Source organism: Uloborus diversus, chromosome 2 (assembly GCF_026930045.1).
Source record: "Uloborus diversus isolate 005 chromosome 2, Udiv.v.3.1, whole genome shotgun sequence".
NCBI classification, from domain to species: Eukaryota; Metazoa; Arthropoda; class Arachnida; order Araneae; family Uloboridae; genus Uloborus; species Uloborus diversus.
In genome coordinates, this window is record NC_072732.1 from 88,735,147 (window position 1) to 88,757,648 (window position 22,502).

Consider the following 22,502-nt stretch of genomic DNA (forward strand, 5'->3'; position numbering starts at 1 on the left):
TCTCAGACAAGACCAATGTTTTGTTAGCTCCATACCAGTTGTTCTTTTTTTTTTTTTTTTTTTTAACCAAATCTTCCTCTTACAGCTGCTTTTTTCTGACTGTTACTATTTTTAGTTTTGTTTGAATTCAAGCTCTATAAACTTTTGAGGGAATATATATTTAGGTACTACAGGAAAACTATCTACTGACATTTCTTCGCTAACGAACATTGATTAAAAGTAGTTGTCTTGTGCGAAAACAACGAAAAACGCCAATAAATTAGTTGACAGTCAACTTTTTCAAAAAGTTAATTCTACCAACCACCTTAAGTGTAATGTGTAGGAGGCCTAAAACTTGCCAAGTTTCAAATCCGATATCGCAGACAGTAACAACTTCTTTCTAATGAATTGAAAAAATTGTGCATTTCTACAACTATGATTGAGAGAACTGCTATAGAAAAGTCGTTTCTACCAAATATATATATTTTTTTCAAATCAATGTGTTTGTTGTAATACAAACTACAGGAAAATGGCCTCCAAAACGTACGCAACTGGCTTTACTACTGACGAAAAAATAAAAGTACCTACATCTTTTGGTAACGTTGGTTTTTACCTGAAGAGGATTAGCTTGAGAAGTGCCGAGTCGACCTCTTAATTTGTGAGCGACTCGTTTTTTAGCAGGAGCTGTGGCATGATCATGCTGTGCGAGGGCTGCTTCCCACAGAACTTCTGTATATGGATTGCAATTCAGGGGGTTAAGAGCTAAGAGGGGCTTTAACGAAGCAGATAAGCCCATCTGAGATGCTTCATCTGGGGTTAGAAGATCCTGAACTTGACTGTGAACACTCCTTAAAACTAGAATCTGAAAAACGTTTTTAGATTGTTAGAAAATATTATTCCAGCAAAAAAAAAAAAAAAAAAAAAACTATAAAAAAAACTTTTTTTCAGTTTTTTTTTTTTTTTTTTTTTTTTTTTTTTTTTTTTTACGTACTAGTAGTAATTTGGTAAGTGTAAGGTTAACTTCAAGTAAATGCACTAGGGGTTCACCGCCCCTGCTCGTTGCTCTCACCCAGCGGGCGCTGCTTGTCATTTGGCGACGGACTTGACGCCCATTTGACGAGTTTGACCAGTCGTGAGGAGATATCCGGACAAGCAGATAATCGAAGACAGATTTTAACATTATAGATGTGTTTGAAAGGAAAATATATTTCGTTCAGTGTTCTTTTTTCCCCAATCTTGTAAACTTACCATCTTTTTTAGGAGTTGTTTCAGAATTCTGCATTATTTTTTGTTTGCTATTCAAAACTATAATATGTTTTCGTTTACAGAAACAAAATACGCCATGACCTGAATCATTAAATTTATCTACCTCTATACAAGGTGAGTTCGATTGAATCTGCCATACGAAAGGGGGTGATAGAAGAGTCCAAGCGGAGTATAGAACTACCCATTATCGTGTCCAATCCTTAACCGTAACAGAGTTATAGTGGATATAAGGAAAATAAGTTTCAAAAAAAAATTCTGAGAAAACGGCCAATTTCTGAGATTCCTGTAAAACCTAAAAGGAAAATAAGTACATGTTTGGAAAGAGCGGATTAAATCCTACAAATCGATACCTTTCCAATCAAGATAGTAGCATTTTACAGCGAACTACAAGCTTTGAAGCGATGGACACACTCAGAATTGAAATGGCGTCAAAGACTTCAAGCGACATTTTCAAAAACAACCGTATGAGCTTTAATCGGTCAAATCTACCAAAAACTGGCCCATTTTACTAGTTTTCAAATGATACAACAACAAATCATTTTGGACTCCAAGTTCAGCAAAAATTCGGGCTTTTGTTTGAAACAATGTAAAAATTTAAATTCGTTGAAAAAGGAAAACCAGCGAAGAGTCGCTTTTTTGTGTTTTAAATTTTTTGTTTCAGGAAAGCTTGATGCTTTCTTTGTTTAACAAAATGTCAGTTTTATATGAAAATAATAATTTTAACATTTTATTAAGTGAAAAAACACAACAAGAGATAACAATAAGTAGAAATTACTCTCCCGTGCTTTTCACAATGGAAAAAACAACATTAAAAAAGTTACCCTAACATCACAATGAGCACATTTAAACAATCTTCAAAATCTACAACGCTGCTGAAATTGGTCGCCGCCACACCTGATACACGCTCTTGCTCTTTTGCGAATGGAAACAACCGTTGCTCTTAGAGAAATTCCTTTTCTTAGTTACACTACTGCTTCATCAAGCCGGTCGCTCAATACCTGCAAACTGTTCTGTTTTGTAAACTTCTTGTTTTAAGAATCCCCAAACAAAGAAGTCCACTGGCGTCAGGTCTGGGGATCTAGGTGGCCAAGAAATGGGGCCCGCACGACCAATCCATTGGGGATACTGTTCAGTTAGAAACTACCGAACGGCATTTGAGGAATGTGCTGGGGCTCCACCGTGTTGGAAAATGATTTCCTCTCTCTTTAGAACAGGAATAGTATTAATTAAGCCAGGCAAATGATGTTCAATGAACTCTAAATATGTGTTTCCTGTTAGGTTACCTCGAAACACAGGCGGACCAATCAAATGATCTCCTATTACGCCAAGCCAAACATTTATGCTGAATCGAGTTTGGAACGATGAGTTTCGGGTTAAAAAAGGATTATGTTTAGCATAATGATACCAGTTATGCAAATTTATGATGCTCTCTCTAGTGAACAATGACTCATCTGTCCACAATATCTTTCTTAGAAAATGGTGTTCTTCAGTGTCTCGGGCTAGTAGTCATCTGCAAAATGTTACCCACTTTTCTAAATGTGAATTGCGCAATTGTTGTACTAGTGTAAGATGATAAGGGTAATACTTGTTTTGGTTCAATGTTTTCATCACTTTACGTTGTGAAAGTCCACCTTCACTAGCAATCGTGCGTAAATTCACACCAGGGTTTTCCACTACTCGGTCCAGTACATACTCTTCAACATCGGCAGAACGGTGATACTGTGAACACATGATTTGTTATTCACTCGAGGGGGCATGATAATTTTGCATAACTGGCATCAGTCTGCTGAACAAAACCCATTTTCAACCCCAAGTTCCAAACTCGATTTAGTTTAAATGTTTGGCTGGTCGTAATCATCGATCATTTGATGGGTCTGCATGTTTTAAGGTGTTTTAATGCAGGAAGCTCATATTTAGAGTTCATGGAACAGCATTTGCCTGTCTTACTGGATGCTATTCCTGATTCGGAGAGAGCGGAAATCATTTTTCAACACGGTGGTAACTCTGCTCATTTTCAAATGTTGTTCGGAATTTTATAACTTAATAGTATCTTCAATGTATTGGTCTTACACGTTTCATTCCTTAGCCGCCTATATCGCCAGACTTGACACCAGTGGACTTATTTTTGGGATTCTAATAAGAAGTATACAAAACAGAAGTAACCACACTCTCAGAAATGGACTTTCAAATTTGACGAAATTTTCTTCGTTTTAGATAAAGCCGCTTCCAGAGATATGTCCCGAGCGAACCTGTCGTCAAATGTAACGAAATATTTCTTCATTCTAGTTTCGTCAAATTGACAATCATTTTCGTAGTTTTGAGAGCATTAATTTCGTCAAATTAATTTCGTCGTTTTTGAGCATGTTAATTTTTTGAGTCTATTTCTTTTTTTTTTTTTTCTTGACGTGATTAGCTTTTTTTTTTTTTTCTTTTTTTGAGAATACAGACGAACCTCGTTAATTCGAACAGGCTGAAAACGAATTACTGCTAAAACGGACTTTTTGAAATCCCGGTCCTATTGTTTATTGTGTTTCGGATAAGACGTATTCGGTTAAGGAAAATCGATTTTAATGGTCCATTAAAGTTCGTTTTAACGAGGTTCCACTGTATTTTATAAGATTTGTGTGTGTGTGTGTGTGGTCAAATCCTAACTTCAGCATCTTACCCACTTTGATCGTCATTTACGGGGGGGGGAGTCAGTCATAGGGATCGATCCCCCCCCTCCTGCCTTGATTTTTGAACATTTGTGTCTTTACGTATGAGTGACTGTGGTTTCAGTTGGCTTTCTATAAATTTTTTAAGGAGTGTACACCCTCTTCCACAATTGGAAAACAAATTAAAATAACGGGCCTGCCATCCCCCCCCCCTGCCTAAAAAAAGACAAGTAATTGTTGAAAAAAGAGGCACGTAAAAGATGTAAAACAAATTTTTATTAATGCAAAAATACAAACAGACAATTTCAATAAAAAGTAAAACTAATTATTGCAGATTCAGATTCAAGTTAATGAAAAATGTGTAAAATGATAACTGGGAATTAGGACTGGGCGAAGCACCGATACACCGCCAAACACCAGTGTACATCCTACATCATTACACACCAGCTTAAAATTCTTCTCTAAACCGATAAATCGGTGTGCTTCCCCCGTTTGCTTACATCCAAGCTTTTTTTTATTCAAGCGAAAAAAATAACGGAAACCCGCATGTTAAACCGTCCCCATAAACTCCCCATGGACTCATAGATTTTAATCAGAAAGAGGAATTTCGGTATTAAACTGGTCAAGCAACTCTACCAATCTCAATACAATCAAGAATTTGTGGCACCGTCTAATCTAAAGAAAGCGGTTCAAGACCTGGTTCCCGCCAACAAAACTGAGCTTCTTCCGCATTGAAGAGGGTATGGAAACGGTGTCCGAAACGATTAATGTAAACAAGCGGTAGAATTCGTGTGTGAAAGGATTAAAGCATTGAATGCAGCAAAATATGACGCATTCTAGTACTGATGTTGTTTCTTTTGAAAGTATTTTCCCCCCTTTAATTTGAATATTCTAATTTTTTTACTCAATGTAAATCTTCATCACCATAAACTTTTGGACTATTCCGTCTAAAATTATTTTTAATTGAGTATATTTGAAATGAAATGCGCACTTTAAGATCTAAGGAAGGTGTCACGAACATTTAAATACCTAATTTGCACTTATATTTGGTTAGAACAAACTTTTTCCCAAAAAGTGTTAAGTATTCTATTATTTTGAATTTGGGTTGTAAATGCGCTGTATTTATCATCTGCGTTACTATAGCTAAGGTGGAATTTTTTACACTCCTGTTTGTGAAAATTGCAACACCATGAAGGAAGCATCATAGTGGAATGAAATTTAATACACAGCTGAGTGCTAATGCTACAAATAAAAGATTACATTTTCAAACCAAACAAACAATAAAAATAGATAGAAATTAGTATTTTGTGTGGCCACCACGAGCCGCAATAAGAGCTGCTACACGACTCGGCATGGAGTGAAACAAAGTTTGAATATCTGCTTGAGGAAGAGCATTCCATATTGTTTGTATGCGCAGCCAAAGTTCGTCTGTCGAAGCAACAGGACGAGGATCACGATTGAAACGCCGCCCAACGAAATCCCACACATGTTCAATCGGTGACATATCCGGGGAATATGCAGGCCAAGGAAGAAGCTGTACCTACTACGAATCAAGGTAGGATTTGACAATCCTGGCGACATGTGGACGGACATGTCCTGACGACATTTATCCTGCTGAAATACAGCCCCTGGCAATCCTTGCAGGAAAAGAATAGCTTGGGGCTGTAAAACTTCGTTTACGTGTATCGGGTACTGTTCAAATTGCCCACAATTCGTAGCAATTGTGATCATCCATGATATGCTATAGCACCCCAGACCATAACTCCGGGTGTTCGTCCACTGTGGCGTTCGATAGTGCAGTGCTTCTCAACCTTTTTTACTTTGCGGCACACTTAAGAAATTTTTAGATCAACGGGGCACACTGAACTTAATTTCGCAATGGTAATATAGAAATGTTTTTATCATTCACTGATAAAAATACGGGGGTGGGTGAGAGGACTTTTTGGGTATGAATAAAACAATTATATAACTAACGTAATGTATTTAAATTTATTTAGAAAATAGAAATATTTCGAATGCATTGAGGTTGATAATGAACAACAAAACTACCTATATCAGACATTACAAAAAATTATACTTGATATGTTTCAAAGCATTTGTGTCGAACATGTCGTTAAAGTGCAGACTGCAGCTATACGATTTATCGAAAAATGTTTCAAGATAGAAGCAAGCAAGAAATTAAAACCAAGCATCTAACTTCCGTTTGACATTAATGAGACACTTGATCCTGCCTTCAGGAGCAAAGACGTTAGATGCTCGACTCTATGCTGGAAAGAGCTATCCGAAGTTCTTGATCCAGGCTCTTTAGAGATGATCTCTTGCTGCTTTTTATAAGTGTGAGGGCTGAGAAGCTGAGTTCACAAATATATGTAGTTGAAAATAGTAGCAGCATATCAATAGCAAGAAAAAAGATGGTGGGATACTCATTTTTAACCAGCAACCAAAATTTGTTCAGAGGCACTTCACTCAACTTAAGTTTAAGAGTACGGTCGCTCTTGAGGTCCATAAATTCTTCTCGCGCCTTCAAAGGAAGGTCTTTAACTGATGCATTCGCAGATGAAGAAAATATATCGCGAATCCAGTTATCTCAGTCATACTGTTCTATGTTAGTATTCTTGAAATTGTGCGTAAACTTGTCCTGAAGTATGACTAAATGTTCTGCCACCACATTCAGCAGCTTTTCTTCCATGCCATTTCCTTTACATACCATGTTGACGGTCCGTTTGAACATGTCCAATGTGCCACGCTCTACTTCTCTCCACAGCTGAATTTCGGATGTGAACCCGTTCAGCTGGTTCATACATGTAACCAAATTCTCTCCCTGTTCTTGCGTTTTCCGATTCAATTCGTTAAGGTGTTCAAAAATATCAGCCCTGTACACTAGTTTTGCCGGCCAATATTTGTCTTGCAACAAACTGGCGTACTTTTTTTATTTTATTTAATACAATTTAAAAACTCCTCGTGTTCCACAGTATGCCACGAGGCTTACAAGAGTAAGTATAAAAAACATAAAAAGTTGAAACTTTAAAAGTTTAGACTGTTAACAAAATCAGACAAGATGACAAAAGTCTCGGATCTTTTAACAAGATCCGAGAAAACAGGCGGCCAGCATAAGGAAAAATTTGCCAAACCTTTTCTGAAGACAGTCCTATGGCCATCTTGTAAACTGCAGTGCAGAAGAATATGTTCAGCGCTCTGCTCGCCAACTCCACAGTCACAAAGCAAATTTGGCGAAATGCCAAATCTAAACAAGTAACTTTTAAAATTTCCATGGCCAGTGAGAAATTGAGACAGTTTAAAATTTGTAGAAAAATAGCTGCACTGCTGACGATGAAAAACAGTAGGGAAGAACCTCCTTGTCCACCGTGCATTTGAGGAGGCAAGATACTCCGTGTTCCAGTCTGCGATAGTTCTCTCCCTTGCCAAAAACCTCCAGTGAGACCCAGGAATATCCATGATTAAGTCAGTACCACGCCTTGTCGCTTGCTTAGCAAGTTGGTCTGCCCTTTCGTTGCCGAAATTTCCACTATGACCTCTAATATAGGTGAAATGAACATCAGCATTTTCAAGCGCACTAAGAGTAGAATGAACTTCCACCACAAGTCTTTCAGTGCTAGCTGGATTGCATAATAAGAAAAGGGAGGACAATGAATCAGTACATATGATAAATTTTACAGTTCCAGACGTATTATAGAAATCCTGAAGCAATTTTACTGCAAGATTCAAGCACAAAAGCTCTGCCTGAAAAACAGAGCACTCATCAGGTATGCGGTGTTGGACGGTTTCTTTCTCCATTCCATTTTCATATACAACAAAAGCCAGCCCAACTCTGCCTTCCAACTTGCTACCATCCGTAAAACAAGTTAAATTATAATGATCAAGAATGATACTGTCATAATTTACAACAGTAATGGGCTTTCTACTCGAAGGATGAGGTAAACTGGAGATGGGTAGCTTGCCATTCAAAAAATTGCATGAACGAGGTTTGGACATCATACCCCTGGCCTCAATGTCGTTTAGAATGACAAAATCGATAGGTGGAAGTCCTGAAATAACAAAAAGTGCATCGTAGCTAACTGTCCTGTATGTCCTAACAATTCGAATCAGAAATCTTCTTTGAACTCTTCTGAGGAGTTTACTATTTGTTTTCTTCCGCAAGGAGTTCCCCCAAGTTCTTGAACCATAGGAAATAAGTGGAACGATGCCCTGCTTGTAGATTAGTTTAAGAACGTCAGTCTTCACACCATAAACATTTTTGGAAATTCTCATAAAACCGAGAAGAACTTTTTCACACTTGTTGGACACATACGAAATATGTTCTCTCCATCGCAATTTATTATCCACGATAATACCCAGATACTTCATCTGTTGCACCTCTTCAATAGGTTCATTTCCAAGAGTCAATTCCATCTTCTTGCATTTCGCTTTTTAAAACCGAAAATTGTCGTACTTCATCCCTCAATTCAAAAATTCTTGCTAGTACCACACTACGTGAAAGCCAGTGAATCTCTGTGTGAAAAAATTAGGAGTGGTGATTTGTTCCCCTTTCTTTACAAAGTACGAAGAAAAGGCGAGAATTAAGCGACCTCTATTTTGTGAAATTCACGATTTTCAGGACTTCAGCTGTTAAGTTCTTTGCCATGAGAGCTTCACGATGGAGGAAACAGTGTATGGTTTGAAAACTTAGGTTACGATTTTTCACTTTCGACAGGAACCCTATGATAGGTCCTGTCATTGCAGCAGCTCCGTCGGAGCAAACACTCGTGCAATTTTGCCACTGGATCCCGTTACATTTCAGATATCCATGTGTAACGCAGAATATCTCATCCCCGGTTGTACGTTGAGGAAGTTCTTTGCAGAAAAGAAAATAGTCTTTGATGCGTCCCTCATCAACAAAGCGCACAATGGCTATGAGTTGTGCACAGCTTCCGATGTCTGTTGATTCATCAACTTTCAATGCAAATTTTCCAGCTACCTTTAATTTCTCAACCAATGTTGCTTCTATGTCACCCGATAGTGTCGTCAGAAAGTGGCACTCGGACCACTTCCTGGGGTAAAATAAGCGTTTCACCGATAGTGTGTGGATTTTTCGTTTTAGCAATTAACCGTGCAACGTTATAGATAACCTCTTGAACTTTTGCGCTGGCTTTCATGAAGGAACTTTGCTTCGAGTTCTCTTCCTGCAATCGCTTAAAGTAACCGAAGTCTTTGCCTAGGTAAGAAATATGTTTAGTAGACAGGTGACATTTTAATTTGCTGGGGAACATCGCTTCATTTGAAAGTTTCTCCCAGGTTCTCAGGTCTTGGTGATTTTACATCTTCGATCCACGAAAAACTGAAAGCCAGGTACTGTCCGACCATCACGAGAAAAGCCACCGCTGAAATGTCTGCGCCTGTGTCTACTGCTATAGCAACGAGGCACGTCTCATTTTTTCAAGGGAAGCTTAGTGTTGGAAAAACCCGTACGCCTGCAAAAAGGCGCGCAGACGAGTAGTGAAATGGCCCCAAAAAGTCTTCCTATATCCCTTGCAGAAAATAAACGAAGTCGGTTTCTATGGCAGTAGACGGGCTCAGACTTAATTGCGGGAGCTTTTCTCGTGAAAGACAGACAGTATCCATCCTTCCTTGTACTGCCTACTCAGCGATTTATTTGCCTTTTTACTTGGAGGTTCATCTGTATCAGTACATTCAGTCGCAGACTTAACAGCTGATGAGCCTTCTCGAACCAAGAATTTTTCCATATCACATTCGTAATTAAAGCGGATGTTTTGTGCCAGTCCGGAGAATACACTGAACGTATGAAGACAAGTCAATGTCACTGCTGGTGAATTGAGCGTGAATAATTTATGTCTAAATTAAGCCGAATACTAAGTAATAATAATAAAGCCAATAGCGAACATAAGTTTGAAAAAAAAAAATTTTTTTTTCATTTTTTCTGATTTGCAATTTATAAGATCAACAAAAAAATCTTCAAAAGCAATACATGTCTGATCGTTGGCGCCAACGTATGCAACAGGTAAAAGTAAAGACAGCTGCACTCTTCCGTTTTTTTATTACCCTCAGGATTCCCACCTCTCCCCTTGTTAGGTATGTCTTATTCTTATTGCACATGATCAACAGGGGGAATTGAGAAGTTTCAGAACGATACAAACGCCATTTGATCGTAACTTTATAATGAAATACATCAAGGCTCTTTCTTTTTATATAACGACGAAAATACCGCGGCACACCGGGTTCCTTGTCACGGCGCACCAGTGTGTCGCGGCACACCGGTTGCGAAGCCCTGCGATAGTGCACTCTGGAATGTGCTGTTCACCGGCATAGCGCCTGACACGAATTCAGCCATCATGGTGCCCCAAATCGAAGTGGGATTTGTCAGAAAATACGACCTGCTGCCGATCAGCACGCAAGCTACTATGCGCACTGGCCCATTGTAGCCGCAGTCGGCGATGGTTTTGCGTGAGCGGAATAATGTATAAAGAAATCCTTGCGCGCAGCCCACGCTGCAGCAGACGTCTCCGAATTGATGAAGCACACAATGAAACACCTGTAGCTGTTGACCACTGTGCTGCCAATTGTCTAGAAAAAGCTGTGCGGTCTGTCAGCGCCATACGCACCAGGTATCTGTTACCGCGAGCTGACGTCACATTTCGGGGTTCACTCCCGGATTTCCGAGCTCGTCCGTCCACTGCTTCCAAACACGCATGATTGTGCTGCTGTTACGCTGCACACGAGCAGCTACTGCACGATAAGACAATCCAGCTTCATGAAGGATAACCATTCAGCCCCGTTCAAATTCCGAAATTTGCTCACATTTCGCTTTCTTTCTTTGAAGAGGCATAGTAAAAATTCAGTTAACGTTTACTCTAGCATATAACCACTGATAATCATACACGCCTCGTTATAGCCATCTATTTATATTCGAGTCGATCCACCATTCAGAGGGCGCTGCTCAGCATACGCATGCGCTACCGGTCTGCAATTCTAATCATTTGCAATTCATGCCCTACTTTCCATTTTCTGCAATTTTCAGCTCAGTCGCGTAAGTCCTTCGTGGTGTTGCAATTTTCACAAACAGGAGTGTATGTAATTTTAAATCCATAAAAAAATGCTTTGGACATCTTTGTCAATTGTCTAAAGAAATAAAGGAAGTACTTTTTCGGAAGCAAATGTCAACAAACAAACATTTTCTTTTGCAAATAAAAAGTAACGCTAGCTAAGCCTAACGTGGAGATGACTCAAAGTTAAAAAAAACACACAGAATTTCAAGCCAAATCGAACGGCTCGTTTTCAATTTTAATGTGTTTCAAATACAACAATGCACAAAAATGTAACCATAAACAAAAGAGGGTTCATTAGGCATACAAATTTCAGCAACTAACCTTTTTTTTATAAATCTTTTAGGATAATAACCGTAGGATATCGGATAATTTAACGAGCGAGTACAAGAGTGAAACGAAAACTCTCAGGATGCACTACAATATGACGAAATTAGAATGAAATAATTTCGTCAAAAATTTGAGATTTCTGGTTTCGTCAAATATCACGTGATTTGGTGACGAAAGGATTGCCAAAAATAACGAAATAGTGCTCGAGGATTGCAGAATCGTCAAAATTGAGCTTCATTTTTGACAGTGCAATTTGCAGGAATTGCGCAACCGGTTTGATGGAGCAGTAGTAAAACTAAGAAATGAAATTTCACTAGGAGCAACGGTTGTTTCAGTTCGCAAAAAGGCGAAAGCATGCATCAGGTGTGGCGGCGACCAATTTCAGCATCTATTGTAAATTTTGAAGATCGATCTAAAGTACTCATTGATGTTAGAGTGCAACTTTTTATTAATGATTTTTCCTTTGTGAAAAGCATGGGAAAGTAATGCTTTTTTATTTCTGCTTATTCTTATCTCTTGTATTTTTCACTTAATAAAATATAAAAACTATTATTTCGATACAAAAATATCATTTTCTTAAACAAGGAAATCAACATGCTTAAGTGTGGGGGGGGGGGGGGTAATACGATAATGGGTGGTTTTATACCCCGCTTGGGCTCTTCTCTCATCCCCTTTCGTACGGCAGATTCGATCGCACTCACCCTGTATATATATGCTAAATTTAATACAATGAAAGTAGACCCAAATTACCAACAAAAAAGTGTCCATTGACAAACAATGATAAAATAATGAGACCAAAATCAAATCAAGAAATGATTCACTCACTGAAAAAATAAAAGTAATACACAAAACATTGCTAAAAAGAGAACGTACACCTCTAGCTTGAGAAAAGCATTCTCTAGCATTTCGGCGTGGGGAAGGGCAATTAAAGTTTCAGATTCATTATTAAATAAAAGAATTTTTAATAATTGCCATGCATTACGGAAAAACTAAGAATTTACATTTCCTGTCACATACATTGGATTTCGACTACATAATACAGAGTGCGGCAAAAATAACTTCCACATTTCAAATGTTAATAACAAAGCAATAATAAAAGCCTATTGAAAAATGTTTTTTAACTCTTAAACAATAATGTTCATCATTTAGTTATGTACCCTGAATCACTCTGAAAATTGAGCCGTCCAAACGCCCACGTTCATATTCTAAATGGATTTTTGAAACCTCTCCCTGAAGCTCTGCACCACCTTCCTGGTCAGCTCAGGGGATATTGCTGCAATTTCTAAATGGTTGCAGCTTTGAGCTGTTGTAATGTTCTCGCTTTACGTTAGTAGACTTTAGCCTTCAAATAACCTGAGAGACAGAAATCGAAAGGAACGAGATCAAAGAAACGTTCCAACCATGAAATGTCTTCTCGAAATGAAATCAGGTGCCCAGAAAACAAGTAAAACATCACGGCTCCAAAATCAGCAACAGTGCGCAATACAGTAATAAGTTGAAAGCGGAGAGATCCTTCATAGAGCTGTCAAGAACTGTTTTTCGCTCAACACTGCAAGTTTTGTTTGTTGACGCATTCCGTCTAATTAAAGTGTGCTTCGTCACTCAACAGTAATGTTGTTGTAGTACAGGCATACAATACAGTAATGTTAACTCTAATGCAGGGCATCAATTAAAATGGGACACCATTAATCTCAGGCCATACCAATGACTAACGCCACACTATTATAGTCCTAGAAGCTGAGGCAGAAAATGTAGGGGTTATTTCTTACGCACCCTGTGTAACTATTGTTATATTAATACGTTTTTTTTCCCCATTACATTGAAAATTACGAAAGAAAATTTCACCTCGTTGAGTCTTTTACAGAAATGCAAGAGGTAAGGCGGCGCAAAAACTCCTCTTTTCCACGGGTGTGGAGTGTAATTGGGCCAGAAAAGGACCGTTAGTTTCTGGCATAAATCCATCCACGTTTCGCACAAATCTATACTCTGTAAGAATTGATCCTCTATCAGGGAAAGTTTCCCAGTCCACAAGTCCAATTCCTGCAATTTTGTCTGAATAAAATTTCCCATAGTATTGCCTAGAAAAGATAAAACAAACAATTAAAGTAGAAAAAAACATATCATTCAATAGCGTTACTTTTATTTTTCATAAGTTAACTCAAAATCAAATAAGATTTATCGAAAAATTGGTGAAAAGTTGTGTTGTCGAACTCTTGTAGAGAACTCTTCACCTATCACATTTCCAACAACTACCACATAAAGATATATTTAACACGAAACTGTTTATGATACGTATAGATATGCTAAATAATCATTAGATTTTTTTTAAAGATGTTAATTTTAATTGAATGAAGTGCACTAAAAATAAATCAAGTAATCAGATACCTTTGCTTTTATATATATCAGAGAGAAGACCTACCTACTATGTCCATGAGATTGACCATCCTATCCGCTGGAAAACCGGGTGAATGATCATCTTGTTTCCAAACATCATCCAGAATGTTGAAGGATGTCTCCAAGGCGTCTTTCATTTCGCTGAAAGACGCTCCAGGCTCGAACAGGGTCCGAAATGGCTCCATGAGCTCACAAAACAAAGCTGCTCTTGCCCTTTGGTCTTGAGTGGGAAGGCTGCCCTGCATTTCTTTCCAATAGTTGTATTCATCTGATGGAGTGAAGATGACTGTAATAAAAAGAACCAGAAATGTGTTTTAGTTTGATATCCAAATAAACGTCGAGAAGAAAGCAGAACTTTAGATTTTTAATTTTAATTGGCTAAGATGTGTATTCTCCGTGTGATCTGAACAATATTTCCAAATGATGCTACACAGTAAATGGCGGTATTTGCTTCTATGGCATATTGAAGAATTGGTTTCTTCAACCAATGCAATTAGACAGAAATTCTCAATGCAAATTGCATCTACGTGTTTCGAGGGCGAAAACCTTTAATAACTACCAGGGCTCGATTAAAATATCGGGAGGTCCATGGCCGAACACTTTTTCGGGGTCCACTGCACTCAAATCCTCAAAAAATGTTTTCTCAAAATTCCACAAACAAAAGGTTGTCCACAGGGCTCTTGTAGTGGTCCCGAGCTATGGAATTTGGTGGCAGCCTCGCTCTTAACAGCTCCATGGCCGGAACACACCAAGGAGCAGGCCTTCGCTGATGACTTTCTCTTTTTAGTCTTACGGACGCACAAGTGAACTGCTTCAAGCTAATGCCAATTTTTCTCTCAAAATCTTCCATTATTGGTTCCTAGAACACAATCTGAAAGCTTCAGAAAACAAAACAATGGCTCTTCCTTTTAAAGTTCCTCGCAATCTGGTTCGTCCCTCCATTTTACGCCTTGGTGGCTAGTTTATTGAATGAACAAAAGTTTTCAAGTATCTTGGCCTGCATTTCAATCAATTTCTAACATGGAATGCCCACATTGATTGGATTAAGCACAAAACTTTCTACAAACAAAGCTGTTTACAACGCCTTGCAGGTGGAAATTGGAGGATTCGAATAGCAAAAAGAAGACTGATTTACAGTCAAATTTTTGAAAGCACTATACTTTATGCAGCAGGATTGTGGGGTAAGATGCTTACCAGTTAAATTAGAAAAGCAACTACTAACTCTTCAACGCAGGGCACTTCTCACTGTAACCGGAGCATACAGAACTTGCTCACTCACCGCTTTGTAAACCTTGACTGGTATTCCTCCAATAGATCTAACAGTAAGGGAAAAAGTATGGCTTTGGAAAATAGGAATAGAATCAGAAGAGATTAATCTATATGGAACTACTTATTCCTCTTTAGATTTTAAAACTCCTGCACCTAAATAGTTTTCTAATTCGTATTTATAAATTAAAGAATATCCAATCTCAATAAATTCCTATTCTACAAATCTTTCACTTCGTCGCTTATACATAGACTAGCTTTTTCCCGCGACTTCGCTCACGTTGATGTAGTTTTTTTCAATTGATTTAAGTTAATGGTCATTACAGGCAGAGGTCAAATAGTTACCAAAAAATTGTTTGTCTCTAGTTTCGCCGACATTTCATGTCTGCCCCCTTAAATGCATCAAAAGGTATGATTAAAACTGAAAATTAGGGGGAAGGGGAGTAAATGAAATATCGGCAAAACTGAAAAGACACCCAAAAATCGCAAAAAATAAATCACGAAAACGTTCAGGAGTTGTAAAGAAGTCAGTTTGGGTAATTCCCAAAAAATCCAATTCGACTGAGGTCAACTATTCTTAAATAAAGTGAAACAGTTCCCTTATAATCCCGATCTCCATCAAATGCATAATATCAAGCGCTACATCGGCAATCTAAATTATTGTATAATGTATAACTTCTTACCGTAGAAATCGTCCCAAAATAGGGTCAACAATGGTGCTACCCGAAATGTTTCCAATAAACAGTAAAAATTTGGCAATTGTTTGAAATTGTGTGCAAAGACAAAGTAATGGAAGTTTTTGCGCTGTTTATGAATTTGCGAATTAGTTGGCGAATTATTTTACGTGTTAACAAATTTAAAAAAAGAAATATTAAAGAAATGGCGATATTTGGTAACATGGTGAAAACCGAGAAACACACTACTGCGTAGTCTTTAGCTTCAAAAACAGCGACAGTTGAAAAAAAAAGCCAAATGCCTTAGCTATTGAAATGATTCCACAAAAAAAGTTTGGCTAGATTCCAGCTGATCGATTAAATACCCAGTCAATACAAATAAATAAAAAAAAACCATTAATTGCCTCAAAGTTGCATTAAAATGGAAAAAAAATCAGCCAAATCCATGTATTATTTGCCAATCTTGTGCAAAAATCTTACTTCAAGATTTGACTTGAGAAAAGCCTTGAACAGTCACGAAAAGCAAAGATAGTCAACAATACACTAGTTGCTATCGACAGGGAGTTGAGATGATACACTAAATATTGTATTGAGTTAAGGAAAGCCTTCGAACATGGAACTAAAAAGCTCATAACTCGTTTTTTATTCTACTTAGAAATTTCGAACAGATGCCATCTTCAGCAGAAAAATCAGAGCTTTCGATGGACACATAATGTTAATATGTGCAAGTATTTTTTCATCACCATATTAGGGAATTTATACGAAAATTATGTTTTATTGCCCCCTAAGGGGGTTTTGCCCCCCATAATGGGACGAAAACTACCCTATGTGTTATTCTGATGCATAAGCTATATTATTGTAAAGTTTCATCAAAATCCATTCAGTAGTTTTTGCGTGAAAGAGTAACAAACATCCATACATCCATACACACAAACTTTCGCATATATAATAGTAGTAAATGGTTCTCGTACTTCCACTGCCCACTTCCATCAGCATATGCTGATTTAGAGGGCAAAACTCCTTTATCGTCTTGGAGTATCCGTCTTCATTCCAATACTAGTATTTTTCAAGCATAATTATTTGCTATTTTTCAAGCATTAAAATTCTCGAATTCACTCAACACCGATTCCCTTCAAACGTAATTAGACAATAAGACATGCTAAGTTTTAATAATATCAACGTATATTTCGTACTGAAATATACTTATTTTGAGAAAATTATGCCTGGAATCAGAAATTAAACAGCATTCTAAAATTTGGGTATTCAAACCATTTAACAAAACTAAAATTCAGCTGACAATTAATCATATTTAGTGAATTAATATGAAAACTTTAAAAAAAAAATTACTTGATAAAGCATCAGGATCCGGGGTATCGTCAACAGATGCATCCTGAGACCGAAGAGATGCTGCCAAACTCGTCTCCAGATGGCCCAGTAAGCGCTTCAGCTTTGGATCCACTTTTCGGTTCCAACGTTCATCCTGCAACAGCACTGGTGCGAACACTTTTTTCAATGCATGGTACAAGGAACTGATAGGTGAATCTACCATTGATGACACAAAAACGTCTGATAACAGATTATCTGGAGTGACGACATCTGGTCGTCGCTTGAAGAAAACAAGTACACGGTCCCCTGATCCCTTCGGCTCTACCTAAAAGCAAGCATTTATTTCCAACATAAACTTTATTTTAGTGTCAAAAATACATAATAAACTAACCAAATGTTTATACCTCGACGAACTACCGAGTTCATTCAGAAGTATGCGTTTGTAGTATACAAGGAATTTTCCAAGAGATAAAAGTAAACCACGGTTTAAAATAGAGTTGAATATATCTTAACAAAACATAAATGTGAAAAAGAAGCCAAGTTCGGTCGAAATGAGGTTCGAGGTAGACGGTGTCCCCGACAAAAAATAGTTCAGATCTAAACTGTTACCAAGTTCCATAGCAGTTCCACATAGAATGTTGGATTTTCCCATGTTCTTCAATTCATTTAGAAAACAATTTTTTACTTTCTTTGATAATGGATTTTAAACTTGCGGCAAGTTCTAGTCATCGCTATTTTTTTCTCAAACTTGCCAAGTTTTAAATCCATTATCAAAGAAAGTGAAAAATTGTTTTCTAAATGACTTGAAGAACATGAGAAAATCCAACATCTATGTGGAACTGCTATGGAACTTGGTAACAGTTTAGATCTTTTTTGTCGGGGACACCGTCTACCTCGAACCTCATTTCGACCGAACTTGGCTTCTTTTTCACATTTATGTTTTGTTAGGATATCATTACTTTTTGAAAAGCTAAATCAAAGGTTATGTTCTAATTCAGACGATTATAAATGCAAAAGCGTATAGAATTATATGATTTCCTTTTTTTCCCCCTACTTTTACGGTTCACTGGTTTGCGGTTTCTCTTTATTAGAAGTTTTGAAGATATTTCGATAGCGGGGGACTTGGTGCGATCGCCAATTTTAGGCAGTAATCGTCTGTTTTTCTCATTTATCAGCAAGGCCAAAGTACATTAGTTCTTGGTCTTTGACGTCCTCAGATTTGTCGACAATTAGGAAAATTGCTGACTCATCTCAAAATCTGTCTGGAATTTATTGTTCAGAGGGATAATCATAACGTAGATCGTAAAATATGCAGAATTGGAGAAAATATTTCTCAATTCACAGTGGAGTATTTGACTGAAAATCCTGGCCAAAAGTCCAAAATTAAAAATTTACCCGATTTTTATGAAAATTTATTCCATGATAGTTGACTAACTGGTGCATCGATTGGCACCTGTTTTGGAAACTTGAGTCACATACAATTGCTCATAGCCTCAGTGAAAGATGAGATTTCTATAAGAATTTTCGCTTTTTTGCTACGTTTCAGCTAAATTATTACGTTTCAATGTAGATTTTTTGTGGCTTTCTAAATGAATGGAATTGAACCAAACCAATGTTACGGTATAAAGAAATGTCAGGGCTTAGTGCTAATTATAAATCAAAGTAAATATTTTTATTTTCTTTTAGTGAAAAAAATAAAGAAAACTTGGTACGTGAGATTTTTAAAGGCTTTTCGCCTTAATTTATAACTAGAGAAAGCTTTTTAAATGGGTGTCGGGCTTGGTCGGGCTGTTTTGAAAGTTGCATCGTATTTGGCAAAGTCTCTAGTGCTAATTTCAGCAAAAAAATCTTCCGCCTACAACTGCCCTTTTTTTAAATGATTTTTTTTTTAAAAGTGCATAATCCGATCTTTTTGTGACAAATCATGATTTTAAACTGAATTTACCTACAAAGATTTAATAAATTTGCAAAAAAGTTACCATAAGTACTACTGAATGAAAAGATCGACATATTTGAGCGCACAAACAACAATAAAATTTCAGACACGAGTTTCATGGTTATGAGAAACCACTTCATCAATGTGTAAAGATGTAAGTTATGGAATGAGAATCATCCAATTAATTTCGAAAACGCTTACCTTTATGCATCGCTAAAGAGATTCACTGCACCCCTAAAACATGTGTTTGCGTTCAGTTATGTTAATTTTCTCATGTACGTTAATGAGTTAATAAATTAAATTATTTTGTGATCTCGCTAAGAAAATTTGCTCTTCCTTAAAATTGAGATAGATTTTAGATAAAATAAATAAATATTTATATTTTTTCAGATCATTCCTGCAAATAATGTGCCGGGGGAGGGGGTCTTTCCCCCTTATACGTAGCAAAAGGGGGGAAATACGCCCCCCCATACACACACACTTGCTAGCGTTAGGAGACAATTGTAATTGTCTCCTAACGTTCCTACGCTAGCGAGCTATCCATATTTAAGAAATTTTACCTACTCATTGTGAAATTAAAGTTACATAAAATTTTAGTTCCAAATTTGTTTGTACAATTTTTAGCGGGACACATCACACGATGTAAAACTAAGGATCGACCCAAGGTACGAGTACAATATATACAATTCAAAAACAAAGAGCTTTTGAATATCCATTTTCGAGTGTTTTTACAGTTATAATATCCTAGTTCATTTATTTATTTATTTATTTTTTTCAATAGAAAAAAGGTTCTTTGTAACCCCGAAACCCTTGTCTTTAATTCTTTTTGTGCATGATTAACTCAGGGTTTTAATAATTGAAACCAAACGAAAAGAATAAAATTGATTATTTTTTTGGTTTCAAATTAGTGTTTTGTACAGAATACTAGGATTTTTTTAACCGCTTTTTGCTCTTTCGCCCCCTCGAACAGTGCACTTAATTACATATCTTCAAAGGAAAACAGCAATTCGCATCGAACATGTTTACTTATCACTTGTCTAAGCATTATTGGCAAAGAGCCAACCGTGGCATTCATTTCGGATCGAGTGAAAATTATTGAAAATTTTTATTTCAACTCATTGAAAAAAAATTCATTATAAATCAGTGAAAGAACATAACTTCACCGTTTTCGCTGTAAATGAAGGTAAGGTGTTTATATTATTTCCTTAAAAAGTTTCAGAGCCATAACATTATTAGAATATTGGATGCAAGAATTTTAGTTTACATGGATTGAATAATTGAAAAAAGTCGAAAAAGTGACCTCCCTTTGTAAATTCTTAGAAATTCGGTTAATTACGTTAGAACTTCAAACAAACCGTAATCTTGAAGAAAATTATTTTTCCTATCTAGTGATGCATTCGGTTTTTTTCTACGTTTACTAGGATCGTTTTTACGGTCGTAAACATGCAAAAGATAAACCGTGGATAAAATATAAAATATTTCATTTTCTAATTCAAATTTTAAAAATCGAGTTTCAAATTGTAACATTAGACATTTCAGACAACTTGTATACCAAGTTTCATGTCTATAAGTGGGATAGCTTCGCCGTACAGCGCACAAACGCACACAAGGATGTCGCCTTCAGAAGGGTGAAAATTTCAAACTAGTTTTGGCCAGGATTTTCAGTCAAATACTCCACTGTGCAATTGTTGAAATTATTGCTGCCACTTTTGCTACTCCTGTAAAATTTTGCATTTAATTGAGATCTAAAGATTTTATAAATTTTAAAGCTGGTTATTTTTTATTTTGAAAGCTTAGCTCTAGATTTGCAATTTTAATTATTTGATGGATCATTTTTCATTTTAGCGGAATTTAAAGTATCGTTTAAAGCCCCATTTTGGTTAGAAATTTAATTGTTAATTTAAAACATCAACAACCTTGTTTTGGCAACGTTTGACGAGCCCTTTTGTTTTGATTTATTTGGCGAAATATTTTGCAATTGCGCGGTAAAGTGATTACGCTGTGATGCTCATAAAAAATAGCGTAATTTTTTGCTACTTTAATGTAGTTTTTTTGACTTTTTTGATTTTTCCCTTTACATATACATGAAAATCTATCTTTATGCCAAAGTTCAAGTATGTGAGACACTTGGAAGTTTGTAAACATTTTGATGAGTGAGTGAGTGAGTCAGTGTTAAAAATGACACTTTTCAGATCTTACTACTTCCATAACTATAAGAGGTACACTCATGAAATTTAGGATTATAGGTCTACTATGCAGTGTTAAGCCTTGCAAATAATTTATATAAAGTTATGTTTGAGTCGCGAGTGTCGGCATCCCTGTTGTCACGGCAACAATAGCTTTGGTTTAAAATTGCTTGTTCGGATGATTGGGAGAGCAGATTTTGCAATGTGAAAAGAGCAAATAAAATTATTATCCTGTTAACCTTATAATCTATGGAGTCAAGTCCTTTGCGAGTCTTCTTAAGTACAGCTACAGGTTTTTAGTATAATTTCAATAAGGCATGAGAATGCAACATTTGGCGTCCGTGACAGGACTTGTAGTTATAAAAATTTGAAAAAGGCAAAGTGTACAGGACTCATAGTATTGATATTTGACAAAAAGTAAAGAGAACAGGTATAATTTTGAAGAAAATTATTTGCTAAGAATTGCATTGAATATTTTTTGTTTCATTCATGGCTTTGATACAAAAGCGTTAAGTGATTAGATCTGCATTTACCCGTTTATGCAATAGTATTGATACGTCTTTAGAAATTGAGGACATTAGTAATGCAGATAATTGCGAAATGCTGGCACAATTTGAACTTCTTAGTGAAAGGTATGATGAATTAGTCGCCTTAAATGAAGAAATTTTAAATATAATGCTTGAAGATGAAAAAACTACAGAAGGTGATTTTGAAATTGAAAGTCGTACAGTTGATGAATATTCTACAAAATATAAGAAACGTAATCTTCTTTTAAAGACAAAACAAGTGAATAACATTGCTGATGATGAAGATTCTATATCCGGTCTAAAGAAAAGAAGATTTAAGTTGCCTCTGCTAGAACTGAAGAAGTTCAGTGGCGAGATTATTGATTGGCTTGGTTTTTGGAGTCAGTTTTCTAAAATTCACGAGGATCCAAGTTTGGCTCCTGAAGACAAATTTCAATATTTGATTCAATCAACTGAAGAAGGAACAAAAGCTAGAGAAATTGTTCTGAGTTTTCCGCCAACCGGTCTTAATTACCCAAAAGTAATTGCAGCTTTAAAGGATCGATTTGGCCAAGAGGATATGTTGGTTGAAGTCTATATTCGAGAACTGTTGAAATTAGTCATTAAAAATGTTGCCAATCCTTTGCCAGTTCATGCTGCTTATGATAAGCTAGAGTCCGCTATGAAGGCACTCGAATCTTTAGGCGTTACTTCTGAATTCCCTTTATTATATCCACTTGTAGAAAGTAGCTTATCAGAAGATATTTTGAGAATATATAGAAGAAATTTTGATTCCGATCCTACCCCTACTGGCCGTTTGGAGAAATTAATGAAGTTCTTAAAAAATGGAGTTGAAGCAGAACAACGAATTTCTATGGCAATGGATGGTTTTGGGTTTGGAAAAAAGGACATGAAGAATAGAAATAA

At 36.6% G+C, this 22,502-nt stretch overlaps 1 protein-coding gene across 1 annotated transcript in view; it reads right to left on the reverse strand.

Moving 5' to 3' along the window:
• LOC129235279 (cytoplasmic dynein 2 heavy chain 1-like) overlaps positions 1-22,502 on the reverse strand; it is a 288,399-nt gene that overhangs the window by 239,361 nt on the left and 26,536 nt on the right. The window contains 4 exon segments of the mRNA XM_054868999.1: positions 593-841; positions 13,133-13,365; positions 13,707-13,967; positions 16,969-17,272. Of these exon segments, the coding sequence (XP_054724974.1) occupies positions 593-841; positions 13,133-13,365; positions 13,707-13,967; positions 16,969-17,272 (1,047 nt within the window).